The 13,799-nt window shown below is 47.3% G+C and overlaps 1 protein-coding gene and 1 long non-coding RNA gene across 14 annotated transcripts in view; one reads left to right on the top strand and one right to left on the bottom strand.

The window, feature by feature from the left end:
• Window positions 1–32: 32 nt before the first annotated feature.
• LOC142092250 (uncharacterized) lies at window positions 33–13,693 on the top strand. The gene is made up of 5 exons (XR_012676985.1): window positions 33–304; window positions 839–1,049; window positions 7,459–8,583; window positions 11,794–11,950; window positions 12,420–13,693. It is a non-coding gene; the product is annotated as an uncharacterized LOC142092250 (long non-coding RNA).
• The window catches only part of EIF4G3 (eukaryotic translation initiation factor 4 gamma 3), a 148,797-nt gene continuing 143,928 nt past the window's right edge, over window positions 8,931–13,799 (bottom strand). For all 13 annotated transcript variants that reach the window (XM_075171938.1, XM_075171942.1, XM_075171931.1 and 10 more), the window contains 3 exons: window positions 13,687–13,768; window positions 12,063–12,209; window positions 8,931–11,093 (listed from right to left, as the gene is read on the bottom strand). In XM_075171938.1, the coding sequence (XP_075028039.1) occupies window positions 10,912–11,093; window positions 12,063–12,209; window positions 13,687–13,768 (411 nt within the window). In that variant the 3' untranslated portion in view covers window positions 8,931–10,911. The remainder of the gene's footprint in view (window positions 11,094–12,062; window positions 12,210–13,686; window positions 13,769–13,799) is intronic.

The following is a 13,799-nucleotide window of genomic DNA, read 5'->3' as shown; positions in this document are numbered from 1 at the left end:
CAGCCTCTTACTCTTTACCCCCGTCACTCTCATTAGCTGTGTTGCCTCAATTAACAGTCGTTCCACCGCTGAGATCTGGCTGCAAGCTGGAAATTTTCTGTTAAAACATGCTAACAAGTTCTCACTTGCGGGAAGGATCCCTTTTCTGGTGTTCCTTCACTTTGCTCTGTTTCAGGCAGCTGCTTTACCTGTGCCTCAGCTGCCCGAGGTGAGGATTATCATTGCAAGGCAGAGCAGAGGCGTGACCCACACTGCTATTTCCACCATCATGGTTATTTCAGGTCTGTGCAGAGTATGCTGAGAGGTAATAAACAGAAGCTCTTTCTGTGTACCTCTTGCTATGCTCTTGCTTCAAGTTTGTTTCTTTATTTTTTTGGCTAGGCGTGTGAGTGGTGGTTTTTTTTCCCCTTTTCCCAAATCCCTCTACTTTCCCTTCACTTCAGTTTAAGGTACAACTCCTCAATTCCCTTCCCTACCTATTCTTATTTTCTTTTTTGCCATAAGTATGCTTTCTACAAGCTGCCTCCAAATACGCCGCAGAACTTCTCATCTGCAGTCTCTTGCCCAGGCAGCTTCTCATTTTTGTTTTCTGCACATAATCCTTACTCATGTGCTGCCAACCTCTCTCTCCGTTTTTACGATGTGAAGACCATACGGGCACTAACATTTATTTGGGCACCGTGGTACCTTTTATCCCTCCTGCGGATGGGAAGCCCCTCTGTGAGCACTTTTTAGAAGCACTTACACCATTCAAAGCACTGTGGAGATGTCTTGTTTCTGCAATAGTGCCTTGACTATTCCTTGTCTAAGCTTTTTCCAACTTTTTTTTCCCCCTTAGGTGGCTGCTGCAACAGTGTACGACACCCGAGAATGTCACCTTCCAAAGCTAAGATGTGACCAAGGCCTGGCCTTGCTCAGTGTCTTCTTCTCCACTCCAGCTTATCTCCGTGATGCTTTGCTTTCGTACAGTCCTTTGTCTCCTGCGCCGAACAGCCCTGGAAGCGCCTTAGCCAGATGGCTCCACTTTGCTAAACATTCCTGTCTTGCATGTGAGTGCGAAACAACGACCATGCAGCTGCAGAAAAATGTGTTCTTTGGCCTTTCCCCCCTTGCGGTGCCTCTCTGGCAGGAGGGGAGGGATTGGAAGGTGGAGGAGAGGGGAGCGAGAGGGAACATGCTCCTTTACTGCAGGCTTTTAAGACACCAAGAAGGAAAAGATGAAATCACCCCAGCTGCCCTCCCCTTGCTCACTGCAAGCCTTTGTGCAAAACCCCAGCACCTGTGTTGGCTGAGCCAGAGAGCTACGCTGAGATGCAAGCAGAGGAGGAGAAAAGCTTTTGTTGTCTCCTTCCCTGTTTTTTATCTCAAAATCCACCCCAGAGGGGAGCTGCGGGCCCTGCACATTCCTTAGCAGCCACATGCCAGCCTGACCAGGGTGGGGTCTTGTGAAAATACCATGCCTGGGGAAGGCAGCTTCATCCCGCAGCGAGATCAAAACCCACCGCTCAATCTCCTCTCCCCTCCGCCCCGTTTTTTGGCTCCTGTCATCTCTGTCCCCCTCCCTGTTCCCTCCGTACTGCACGCAGTGTGTGACAGGAGCTCCTAGGAGTGAGGATGCCCAGGAGGAAGGGGACAGCGCAGGACAGGGAAATTCACCATCGGGGAGTCTCACTTCAGCGGGGGGGCTGCTGTCAGAGTCGAACTGTCACGGTGTAGAGCACTATCATCACCATAAAATACTTTTAATAAGTACTAAGCACTTTTAATAAGTACTAAACACTTTCAGTGCCTTGCCCGCCCTCCCAGGTGCCATGCCCTAGTAGGATTCCAACTACTTCGTGGATTTTTTCCCCCTAAGATCACTCAATTTGGTTACATCTTTCTGCAGCCCTAGAGTTTTTACAGATTTGCCTACAGCTTTGGGATTTGACTGTACAGTGCAGCTTGCAGTTTAAACCCCATCGTTTAGACATATTGCTGCTGTTCCCAAGGAGTAGTAAAATTTGCATGTCAAGAGATTTACTGTTTCCACCCCTATCCAGAGCAATGTCGCGTTCTTGTTCTTCTGTTAGAAACAAGAAACCTGTTGTGCTTCTGTTTTAAATACAGAAACTCCATTCCAGGGGTCACAAGCCCCTCTGTTAGCTTTCTGCCCTCATATTTTCCCCATTTTGCCACATTTTTTACTTAAAGTGAACACTTTTTAATTTAATAAGCACTGCCCCTGTGTTGCCTAACAGCTAGCTGCCACGTATGGTACAAACCACAGGATTACTATTACCTTTTTTTATTACCTTTGTGCACCTTATACGTTGAAATCAGCTTCTGCCAATAACATTCTCAACCCCGGCGCTAAGCAAGCGCAGCGTTTTTCTTGCCAAATTCTGTTTTAATATTGGCCTGCAGCTCCAAACTTCAGCTCTGATTATATTTAGGCCTTGCCTCTGGTGTTGTCACCCCAAGTTTTTGGTGAGTTTTTTCCTTTTCCATTTTTAACTCAACTTTTACATTTGTTTTTGTAAAGACTTTTATACGTTTTTTGGCCCACAGTTTGCCCAGCTCAGGGAGAAATCGATCCTTTTTCCATTTCATCCCGTGTCTAATCGCCGGCAGGCTGGGGAGCTCCTTCCCCTTGCCTCGCTCTTTCATCCCTAAAGCTTCACATTCTGCTGCTGCTTCTTCAGCTTCTCATGCTTTGAAAAACAAATATTCCCTGAGAAGCCATCATCAGATTTAAGTTGGGTAGCACGCGTCTACTGCTTCTTACCTTTAGATCTGTTTATTCCTGAACATGTATCCAAAGGGAGTTATTTTGGTTTGATGGGATCACTCCAGCAGGACCCTTGCTCTTCTGCCTTGAAGTTTCCATTCAGCCGGTGGCGTGCCCGGCCGTGAGGGGACAAGCTGCTGCTGTTTTCAGCTTGGCCCTTTGCACAGGGAGCGGTGCAGAGTGTAACTATCCCATAACCGTCACAGAACCACAACATTTAATGAACGTGGGTGTCTCACACCCATTTCCACTTGCAGAGCCACACACAAACTTCCAGGGGCCTTTCGCCTGCAGCACATGGAAGTATTAAGTGACTTACCTGTTACGCAGCGGCGTCACCCTTCCCGCAGTCCCACACACAATTCTTGTCTTTACACTTGAGCTGCTTTTTACTTCTGGTTTTTTTTTTCCTTTTACATCTCTGTTAGAAATATGGACTTTTAGAAGAGATGAGGTGACGTCCTTTAACCACAATTTTCCACTTAGTTGCTGGTTCACTTCACAAAGACACATGTCCAATGATCACCAGAAAAACTAAATTCTCTCCAATTCATACTTTCTCTTTTCTACTATCAGCCCTGTATTTCCTGCAATTCTGTGCAAAAATCACTCCATTTCTGGTTTCAACTCAAAAATGCATATTCCCTGCCGCTTTGTGGCCTTCCAGACTTCACGTTTGATCCCTTTATTCTTTATCAGCTTCCTAGTAATTTTTTCTCCGTACTTTTCCCAGTGTCGCCTTACACCACCTCCCAGCTGATCTCTGTTGCTGCCCCTCTAACAGCTACCCTGAAGGCTAATCTGGTTAGGTTTATAATTTCAAACCATTTCCCTTTTCCAAGGGGTATTCATCAGTGCACCCATTTTTATATCAGTTCGTAGCAAATGAATGCTTAAAGATACCAAAGTTGGCTCCATTCTGGAGCAAATATATGACAGAAATGCCACTGGAGCTGACAGAAATTAGCAGGAAGCAGGAAATTAGCACTGGAGAAGGAAAATGTGGACTAAGCAGCCTCCACAGGCTGCTGCTTTTCTAGAAACACTCTAATTTGAAATAGATCCTTATTGCTAATGAGGCAGATGCCATCATCACTGGGAGACCAGTTGTGATTTTTTTTCTGTAGCACTTTTGGCATTACAGTAGTGATTTATTTTACCCAAAGCAGGCGAGTGGAAATGACAGCTCCCCTCAGCCAAGAAGAAGTTGAAGTCCACCAGCTCGGCGTTGCACACTGGGACAACACACCTCTCCCAAAGCCGTGTGTCCCTGCAGTTAACATCTGGCAGGGGGAATTTGCTAAATTCCTTTGCTCTCCGAGCCAAACACCGTTTCAGATTAAAATTGGTTAGTAGCGGGCTGCAGCACGGAGCATGCAGTGGCTGTTCCCCTCGCCCGGGCAGGTAGTAGCTTACTGTCAGTAACCCTCCCGGCTGGGATGTGCTTTTGCAGCTGCAAAAAGCTCATTTTTGGCTGCAGCCTGCACCATACACCCCTGCGATCAGCAGCGCGCACGGCACATGCAGCAGCATGGCTGGACTTCGGCCTCCGTACCGGTCCTGCAGCTGTAAGAGGGCAGCGCCATGCCAGTGAGCCTTGCTGGGAAGGCAGAAAACCTTCGGGTTGAGCAGGAATTTAAAACATTATTGGCGACGGCTCTTGCTTGAAGCATATGGTCAGCTCTAGTGCTGGCTCACTCGTCTCTCCATGGGAAATCTTGTCAACTGGCTTTTCTTTGAGATGTGTCAGCCACGGCTCAGGCTCCTCCTCAAAACATCCACCTTGTGATGTTGGAAGAGGCCTGAAGAGTCAGGTGTGTTTCCTTGGAGGATGGGTAAAACACTCGACTTCCCTGTTTTGCAGAGAAGGTGTGTGAAATTCCTCACGTTTGATGATCATGGTTATGAAAACACCCAGAGCAGGGCTGTGCAGCAGAACAGAGCTGCGCGCTGCGCCCATCACCATAAATCCATGCAGCGGTCATGCTGCAACCCTGCAGAGTGCTGAAGAGGCCGAGTGCCCGCTCCCTTCTCAGGCCAGCCGCTCTTGGTGAAGTATGTGGTTTCTCAGCACAACTCGCTCACACACAAACGGGAGGTGGCCGGGACTGACAGATTATTCACTTTAGGCCGTCTTTAATGGCACAGAGCGTTTGCACCAGGCGTTATTTCAGAATAGCTTATTCTGCAACACTGAAATGACCGATTTTCCTTCACGGATGAGACCCAAAGGTACTGGCTGCATCTGCAGAGATGATCTTTTCAGCTCCCTTCCAGCTGTTCTCTGCAATGCTGTGATAAAACACTTTTCACAGTGCTCCGCTCCATATTCGTTAATGCTCTGTACCCTGCGAGCTTAGTAAAACTCTGCTTCGTGACAGTCTCTGCCATTAAACCTTGCAGGGGGCTGCAACAGGACAACCAAGCATGCAAGAGCCAGGCTTTACCATTCTCTCCGCTCGCTCAGTAATAAGAGGATTTCCTAATTGAAAGCATCAACTGCCTTCCCCAAGCCCCCTCTCCCCTTTCCAATTTGCAACCACAGCACAACCATCCCTGCAGCTGGGACAGCCACTGCACACTTGGACAAATTCCCCTTTGGAAAGTACTGCATGGAGCGGGAGTGGGTTTTATTTCTGTTGACATTTCAGCGCAATTTAGCAGCTGGAAACGAGGAAGAGAAACCGGTGCCACATGCCCAAAGCTTTCCACAGATCACTGTCAGGCATCCCTACAGCAGCATTTAAATAAGCAGGAGTTATTTCGGCAAACCAGAGTTCCATGATGGTTACCTGCAGGTGGCAAGCGGAGCCCCTTGGAAAATACAAGGGTAGACAACTTCTAGTGAAGTCTTCTTGGATATCGGCAGGGATTTAGTCACGCTGCTGGAAGCTGAGTGGCCTAATCGATCTCTTGCTGCGGTTGCTTGCCCATCACCGTGGTTTTCCTGCAATGGCTCCTTGCGGGTTATCTATCCACAGAGCTGGGCTGGGAGACGAGCAGCCAAGCAGGACCCTCTGGGCTGAAGCTCCTCATCCCCAGGCTCCATCCTATGGTTGTTGCAGCTTGCACCTGGCCCCCAGGCCACATCAAACCGTTGCTTGGAGTTTCTATCAGCGCACCGCGTCTCGTGCAAGCCTCCGGGTTGGCACCTTATTAAAAGAAAGCGGCGTGCAAAGAGCTCACGCTCCTGCTGACGCTGCTTGGCTGGAGATGCCGCTCAGTTGGCCTAGGATCAGGTAGCAGCAGAGGGCCGACGTCTTCCAAAGAGCAGAAGGGCCAAGCTCTCCGTGCCAAAACTGCGTAAAGCGGGAGCTCAGAGCACTTGCCAGCCTGAACATCTCCCGACGGCTTCATCCCCACGTAGCGCATGGCAGCCCTGACCAAACTCCTACCACGCGGCATCTCACCACCACCGTGTACCAACCTTCGGCCAAGGGAGCTCCGTGCCGCGAGGCCGGTTAGAGCCATTTCCCTGGTGCAGTCCTTAGAGAAGGCAGAGGTGTTGTATAAAAAGGGCATAAAAGCATTCTGGGGGGGTCTGATTTTGAGCTTATCACCCCCAAAGCTAACCTCTCTTGTGTCTGTAAAACATATCAAGTGAGCAGCGCCAGGGGCAGGGTTGTAACAGCTTTTCTGCTCTGCAGCGAACGCTTCTGACAAGGCAACCAGATTCAGGTCCCTTCGCCTGTAAAAATGACTTGCGCTGGAACAAAATGCAACAGGAACACTCACAGCCACCCTCTTGGCAACTAGATGCTGACATCTGCAATTGGTTTTAAACGTTTTCAGGATGCTCAGCGAATTAATGGGATTTTTTAGAGGCCCTGTTTTTCCTTTATCAGAAAAAACGGTCTATAGGGTTGGAACCAAAAGCTCTGTGGGTTGCAGGAACACAGCAACCACCAGTGTAAGTTACTACTGGCTTAAACCCGCCTTGCGCACACTGAAAATCATCTCTGCAGAGGAATCCCCTCTCCTGCCGCATGGCCTCTGGCTACCAGCTCCTGCACCAGGGAGGGCTGATCCCGGGCGAAAGATTTTTCCACACACCAAGGTCTGCCCCTGGACCTGAGGCTTCTTGAGAAAATAAGGTTAAAACCTGAACATGTTAACACAAGCAGACAGAGTGCAACGTCTGGTATCGGTGTATTCCCTGACCTCGTTCACAGAAATGGCTGATCCATTTCTGAAAACACTTTCCTAGAAAGAAACCAGCCTTAGGCAGACACCTGGCCTGGAAATTTTCTGTTTGACTTCTTCAGGTTTGGGGACATTTTCAGCAATAAAGAGAAACGGGGACGTAAGCGATGCATCTGCTCCTCCTTGCCCGTGCCTTTGATAGTGTGCACAGCCTCAGCCCAAGAAGGGCTCCCAGCAGCGGAAATGGCTTCTAATGCAGCTCTTTCCTGCCGAGCTGCATTAACTCCCTGCCGCGTTCACGAGCGTGCCCAGAAGATGTGTTTAAAGGCCTTACAGGACCAAGAGTGGGAAGGAAAAAAACTCAACACACCCAAACCTTTCGTATTCTTGGGGGAAATTTGCTGTCCTCCCTGCCTAGGCTTTGCTGTAATGTTAGGTAGGAGTAACCACAGCTCACCTCTCCTCACTTAGGCTCCCACAAATTGCGTTCCCACGGGAACTTCTTTTAACTAATTATCCCCTTTTCTGTTTCATATATCTCTTAGTTTTTAATACCCTTCAGGAAAAGATCTTACGGGACCACGGGCTGCATCCTGAGGAGCCACAACTGCCTGCAAACCTGTGCTGATCTAGAAGGCGACTGAAAAGCAACCACATCTCAGTACAGGTGCAGGTAAGCAAGCGGCACGTAGAAAACAGCGCAAGGGGAGCGGAGGAGGCAGTTTCGGTCCAAGACTGGTGTCAGATATGCTCCTTGCGGTGACATTTGTAGGAAGCTGAACCTCAAGGTAACACACCCACAGCTGGAGACCTCAAGGCCTCCTGCATAAACTGCTCACAGCACTCCACATGAAGCTTAACTGATGTAGCTTAAGAAAATGCAAAGCTTGCCATGCTGCAAACCCACCTTTTCAGAGCCTTTGCGTAATTCTGAAAAAAAAAACTTAAAACCTCTGAGAACTCTCTTCCTGGCACTTGCAGGACAGTCACAGGGCAAGTCCTCACCCCGCTGGAACATTTAACATTAAAAGGCTCAAACAAGGAGGGGAGAGACTTTCTCATCTCTCCTCTACCCACACCGTTCCCATGCTCTCCAGCCAGTGGTTTTCCAACTCTTTCAGCCAAAAGATTTGAGCTCCCCAAACAAATTTCCCTGCCCTGACACTGATTCACGCGGCTGTTCAAAGGCTCTAGCAATTTCTTCCTTTCCGATTCAAGGCAATCAATAAATAAATCACAGTCCTGCACGGCACGGCTCCGCTGTCGCACACTCACATTCCCAGCAGCGTCTGACACTGCCCATCCTCAGAGAGGAAATTCATCAGGTGCACACACCGACTTGGCAAATATTTGGCCGCATTTACATACAAACTCTCATCTATTTAATTCAACTATTTAACTGCTACAAACCATCACGTACCCGCTCTTGTTCTGGCTCAGCAATGACTTTTGCGGGAAGAGCACCCACACGGCCTTCTGCAGAGGTTTAACAAACACACCTTGAGACCCGCTGTTTGGGCGTTTTCCGTGCCGATGAGCCTTTCGGAGATCTCGAGAGCGCCCGTCGCCAAACCGCTGGGCCCGACTGCGAGGCCGGGAGGGGAAGTGGCTGAGGACGAAGAGTTGCTGGATGTCGTACAAGCAGATACATACATATGCATATATTAAGGGTGAGAATATTTTTTTCTTTTTTTTTTTCTTTTTTTTTTTTTAACAAAACATCAGAGAAAAGTGTTTTATTGTTACTAAAAAAAAAACCAAACAATGCTCTAGTGTTTTAGGCCACGGATTCTCTAGCTCAGATTCATGGCGTGGAACACATGTTAACGGGGAAAGCGTCTCATGGACGTCTCCCCTCTGGCCACAACCAGGCACCCTCCTCCCTTCCCCTTGGTGATCAAATAACATCCTTATGCAAGTACAGCAATTGTTTACATGTAAAAGTAAGATTAGGAAAGTATTTAATGTATTTGTAGCCTTTTTTTTTTCCTTGTTTTTCCTTTTTTTTTTTTTTAAAAAAAAAAAAAAAAAGAAGTGATTTAGCAGCTGGAAAGAAAAAGACAGCATCATGTGAGCAGCTAGTGCTGCACAGACCACCAGCAAATGCTCCACAGGTTACTCGCGGTCCACGGACCACAGTTCACAAACTACATTTTAGGGCTTCACAAACTCTGCAGACTGTATTATGGTAGATGCTTCTTCACAGTGAGAGCCAGCAGGTCATCTTTGGTTGTTGAAGAGAGACACACAAGAGACTTAATGTACTCGGCAGCAGCTCAGTTTGCAGGACTGCGCGGCGGCGGGGCGCGGCCGAGGTCCCTTTGGGCACACAGAAAACACGCGCTCCGACTGCACTGCAAAGCGACCACTGTTAATCTGTACCCGGGCTGCACTCGGACTTCAGACACCGTCACGGGGTTGGCAGGGCCGGGAAGAGCACCGCATCGCTTGTTCCACCTCTTGACTCGCGTAGGGCGCTTTCGTTTTCACCCGTACGGGTCTTTGGGTTCCTTAGGCACAGCAAGGCAACCGGCAGATGCGAAGGGCAGCGGCGGAAGCTGGGTGGCATCGGATGGACAAGCCATGGCGAAGGGCTGTCGGTTCTCTGCTCGAGCGGCTGCGACCTCCAGAGCTACCAGGGTCCCAAGTCCCCAGGACGACGCCACTGATCCAAGTCACGTGAGAGACACCACGGCCGCACGGCTGGAAAAACCGAGCTGGGATTGCGCACCGGCCGCGCCGAGGTCGCCTCCCAGCCTCGCGGCAACGTGCTGGGAACCAAACGCACCTACACGGTACAGCAGCCCAGCCAGCTGCTCATCGGCCATTAAGTTCTCTCTGCAGAAAAGGTCTCCCAAGCAGCAACCCCCTTTTTTTTTTCTTTTTTTTTTTTTTTTAAACAACAATTGCTCTCACCCCTCTTTTTTTGGTAGACACACATACATACACACACTATCTGTACACAATTTGGAACCGAGGATCTACACAATGAAAAGGAAGCCAGCACCGCTCAGAGATGGTGCACACATTCAGCAGCTGTCAAAGGAGAAGTCGTTTTACTTTCTTTTAAACTTGCAATGTTTGTCTTTATTTTGTTCTTTATATTTTGAAAGTGAAAAGAAATAGTATTGAGTCAATTTCTTTTTTTCTTTTTTTAAATATTTGTTCTATGTATTTACAAGCCTTAAAGTTGCTCTAAAGGTTCTGAAAGTATCACTAGTACTTTTTCCCCAGGGTAGCACTGTTTTGAATGAGTTATTTTCGGAGCACTCTGGTCCGCAGCGGTTTTCTCAAATGCATTTCCTTCCGTTCCAAGGTTATGTACGTTTTGATTACTATTTTCTTTTTAAATTTCTGAAGCAAGCTGAGAGGCAGGCAGAAAAATCTGATGACAATTAAAAAAAAAATTGATCTCTTCCTCATCTAGCTTACCCCAACCCCCTTGAAAGTTTTGTCTATTTATCATGCTTTGAAACAAAACTGAGGTGCATATGAAGGGGAGGGAAATTTATTTCTCTGCTTTTGTTCTATTATACAATTTGTTTACAGAAACTGCAAATTTAAAAATTACACTGGCATTTGCAGTCCTTAAAATAATAAATTAAAAGTTTTCAACTTTTTTTTTTTTTGCTAAACAGATTTGTTTCGCGTTGTGTTTTTGTAAGCATGAGTCCTTGTTTAAAAAGAAAAGAAAAAAGAAGATTAAAACAGAAAATATTTTCTATAAATAATACATGTATTTTGGTTTAGTGCTCCCGCCCTCAGGTTTGAAGTTTACTTTTTTTTTTTCAAGTACCTTTTTTCCTCCATGATCACCTTTGTGTTTATCTATTTTTACCTCTCCCACTCGTGCATGTGTGGGGGAAGGGGGGGGTCTGCGCGAGAATTGGCCTTGCTGCACTGTGATTGGCGAAGACGTGAAACTTTTTAAAAAAATACTTAAATTGTTTCTTTTTTTTTTTCCTTTTTTTTTTTTTTTCCTCTCTGTATTTTAAGTTTTAATTATCCTCCGACTCCTCTTCGGCCTCCCGTAGCCACGTGAAGAATGCTGTGACAGATTTTAGCGCTACTCCTTTCCCGTTCTGCTCCGCTGGGTCCTTGCTGCTTTCCCACTTGTAGAAGGCATCCTCTGATATTACCTCCTCATCATACAGGCAATCAAAAAACATCCGCAACAAATCTGCAATAATGGAATAACGGGAGAGAACAGCTGTTAGTACCGCGCAGTTTAAGTCAGCGGACAAAGACACGGTTACGGATAAGGGGATTAATGTGACCTTTAATGCAAGAGATGCAGACCCAAGTAAAAGGAAGGTCTGTTACTGAGTTATTGCTTCCTGGCTGGTTACACACAGCTGAGAGGGAAAACAGGTCCCTCTGATGCTGTCGGAGAACACATGCTCCGCAGAAAAGGGAAAGCTGGGAAAGCAGCCGTGGGAACGTATTATCTAGGGATTGGCCGGCAAGCAGAATCCACAGCAGCCCGTCCTCCTCTCGCTGGCCCGTGGCAGCCTGGCTCCTCTCCAACAACTGATTTTTCACGGCTCAGCAGGAGGGATAACGAACGACTAGCGCCCTAAAGCTAAGGACAATCAAGTCAGGTGTTTCTGGGCACTCTTTGATTTTGTGCTGCAGACTCCCCGGGAATCCCTGTTTCTTTGGCCACTCCCTCGCCTCTTTTCCAACAACAGTTTTCTGCAGTGTCTCTGGGACAAGACTCATCAGTTGTCCAACTCGTTTTATTCCCTCCAAGTCCACAGACATCTATGCTGCAGCAATGCAATTACAACGCCCGGTGCTCTCACGTGTCCAGGTATTGTAAACTCAACAGATTATTTTTTACTGCCATTCTCCCCCCTCCCCTCTCTTTTTATCAACAGAGGTTTGTCCTTCCTCCTGCATGGCTGCTGACAGGAGCAACCAAGAGAAGAGCCGGCCTCTGGCCACGCATTTGGGGACCTGCACTGCTCCAAAAGCTGGAATCTGGACAAGCGGAAACCGCTGTACGCTGTTTTCTCTCATCTGCTACATACAAAGGTAAGGCAAAGCACGTCCTTCTCCAGTCTCTACCACTAGACTTTACCCTCGCAGAAACAACCTTTCCTTATACTGTCAGGGTTCAAATCCCCGGCACAGAGGCAACACTTACTAGGAGGCTGATCAAGTTTTACTATTGATGCTTGTAGTGCATAAAGTGCTTGTAGTTCCTTCTCTGTGTCTGAGTCTAGGTACTTGAGTAAGATCGGCACTCTCTGTTTGATAACAGCAGTGTCCACACGGAAGCTAGAAGAGTCCGCTGAGGGGAAGAGAAGAAAACAGGGTCAGCTTTGGTACACGGCAGCAGGGGCGGCTCTTTTATCGCCTTTATTTATTCAAATAGAAATCACAGATACAGGTTAGCCTGGAGAGAAAAGAGGACGAGAAACAACAGGAAGTATTTCAGATCAACGGCTTTTTCTGGAAGTCTTGGTTCTTCCAGTTCCTCAAATTCAACCACTATTTGCAGCGACCCGGGCCCTAACCAGCCTGCTGACACACGCAGAAGAATTACAACCTTACTTTGCAGTGCAAATCGTTGTGTTTCCACAGACAACTGGATGTCCAAAGTGCATACAATGGCTAGAGCTAAAACTGCAGTTATATAGAAGGTTTTCAGAAAATTGTATCTTTTTTTTTCTAAAAATACTAAGGCAGAAACAGAATCATAAGCTGCACATGCCATAGCAAATCAGGACTATATTAAAAATACACATTAGAAGTCCATCAGCAACATGGATAAATTATTCAGCAGCTTTTAAGTAGATCATGCAACACACTTAAGTGATATTTTGAAAACAAAAGGAAAAAAAAACTCAATTAAGAGGCAAGGTCAAAACGTAAAGCAGGAGATGTTCCTGATACACATCAGGGAACCCTTAAACATTGGTAATCAAATCCTGCGTCACTTCGCCGTTAACACTAGGTGGCATCAGAAAGGTTCTGTTCTCAGGGAAAAGAAAGGAGCTGGGCTGTCTTTCCCCTCGCAACAAGATGAAGTTCAGACCGTTCTCTCTGCCAAGCGTGATTCTTGCAGCTCAGAGCAGAACCGGGCGCTTTACAAGCACAATTTTTTGCCTTGCCAGATGCCAACAATGAAGTTAAAGAGAATAAAGTGAACTGACCAGATGTTTCTGGCTGCAGCGCTTTATTCAAGCCCCCCTGCGGGTCTGAGGCTCACACGTCTGACTTGGGAACCCACCCTTTCCTCCATTTCCAGCCGACTGCCGTACGTTCAAGTAATCCACATAAACCGTCTTTCCAAAATTGCAACTTTGGACATTATTAACAAGACAGAGACGCAGGCTGGCTTCTCTTCTGCAACCCACGCTTCCAACTCGCACGTGGCAATCCGCGATGGTAGAGCGCCCACACGTACTTGCTGACACAGGAGTGGAAATGCTAATTATCTTAATAACGTCTAGCGCATTTCCACCTTCACTAGAAAACTCAATGAACAATCTGGCATTACTCAGAGTCGTCTGAAACGCCTGCTCACGCCGGGTCACCGGGACACGCCAGGGCCTCGAGAACACCACAGCCGGCAAAGCGCCTGGCTGTCGCAGGGGGGACGGACATCCCGCTCTCGAGCACTAGAATTCAATATGGTGCAAAAGTCTTAGTGTGTGATTAAAAAAAACAGCCTCAGGGGAGGGAAAAGTGATATAAACCTGAGAAACATAAAATCATTCTTTGCACGTTTGGTTTGTATGGTGTTTACATTGCAAGTTACTCACCTATAATAGCTGCTTTACAAACTGCTGTCATTAAAGCTCTAAGGAATGTAGGTGAACTCATCTGGCTTTCATCTAGATTAGCCTGAAATCAAGAGTAAATGGACCAGTTAAAA

The sequence above is a fragment of the Calonectris borealis genome, chromosome 23, assembly GCF_964195595.1.
Source record: "Calonectris borealis chromosome 23, bCalBor7.hap1.2, whole genome shotgun sequence".
NCBI classification, from domain to species: Eukaryota; Metazoa; Chordata; class Aves; order Procellariiformes; family Procellariidae; genus Calonectris; species Calonectris borealis.
Note: the sequence above shows the minus strand (reverse complement) of the source record. Positions and strands in the feature narration are given on the sequence as shown.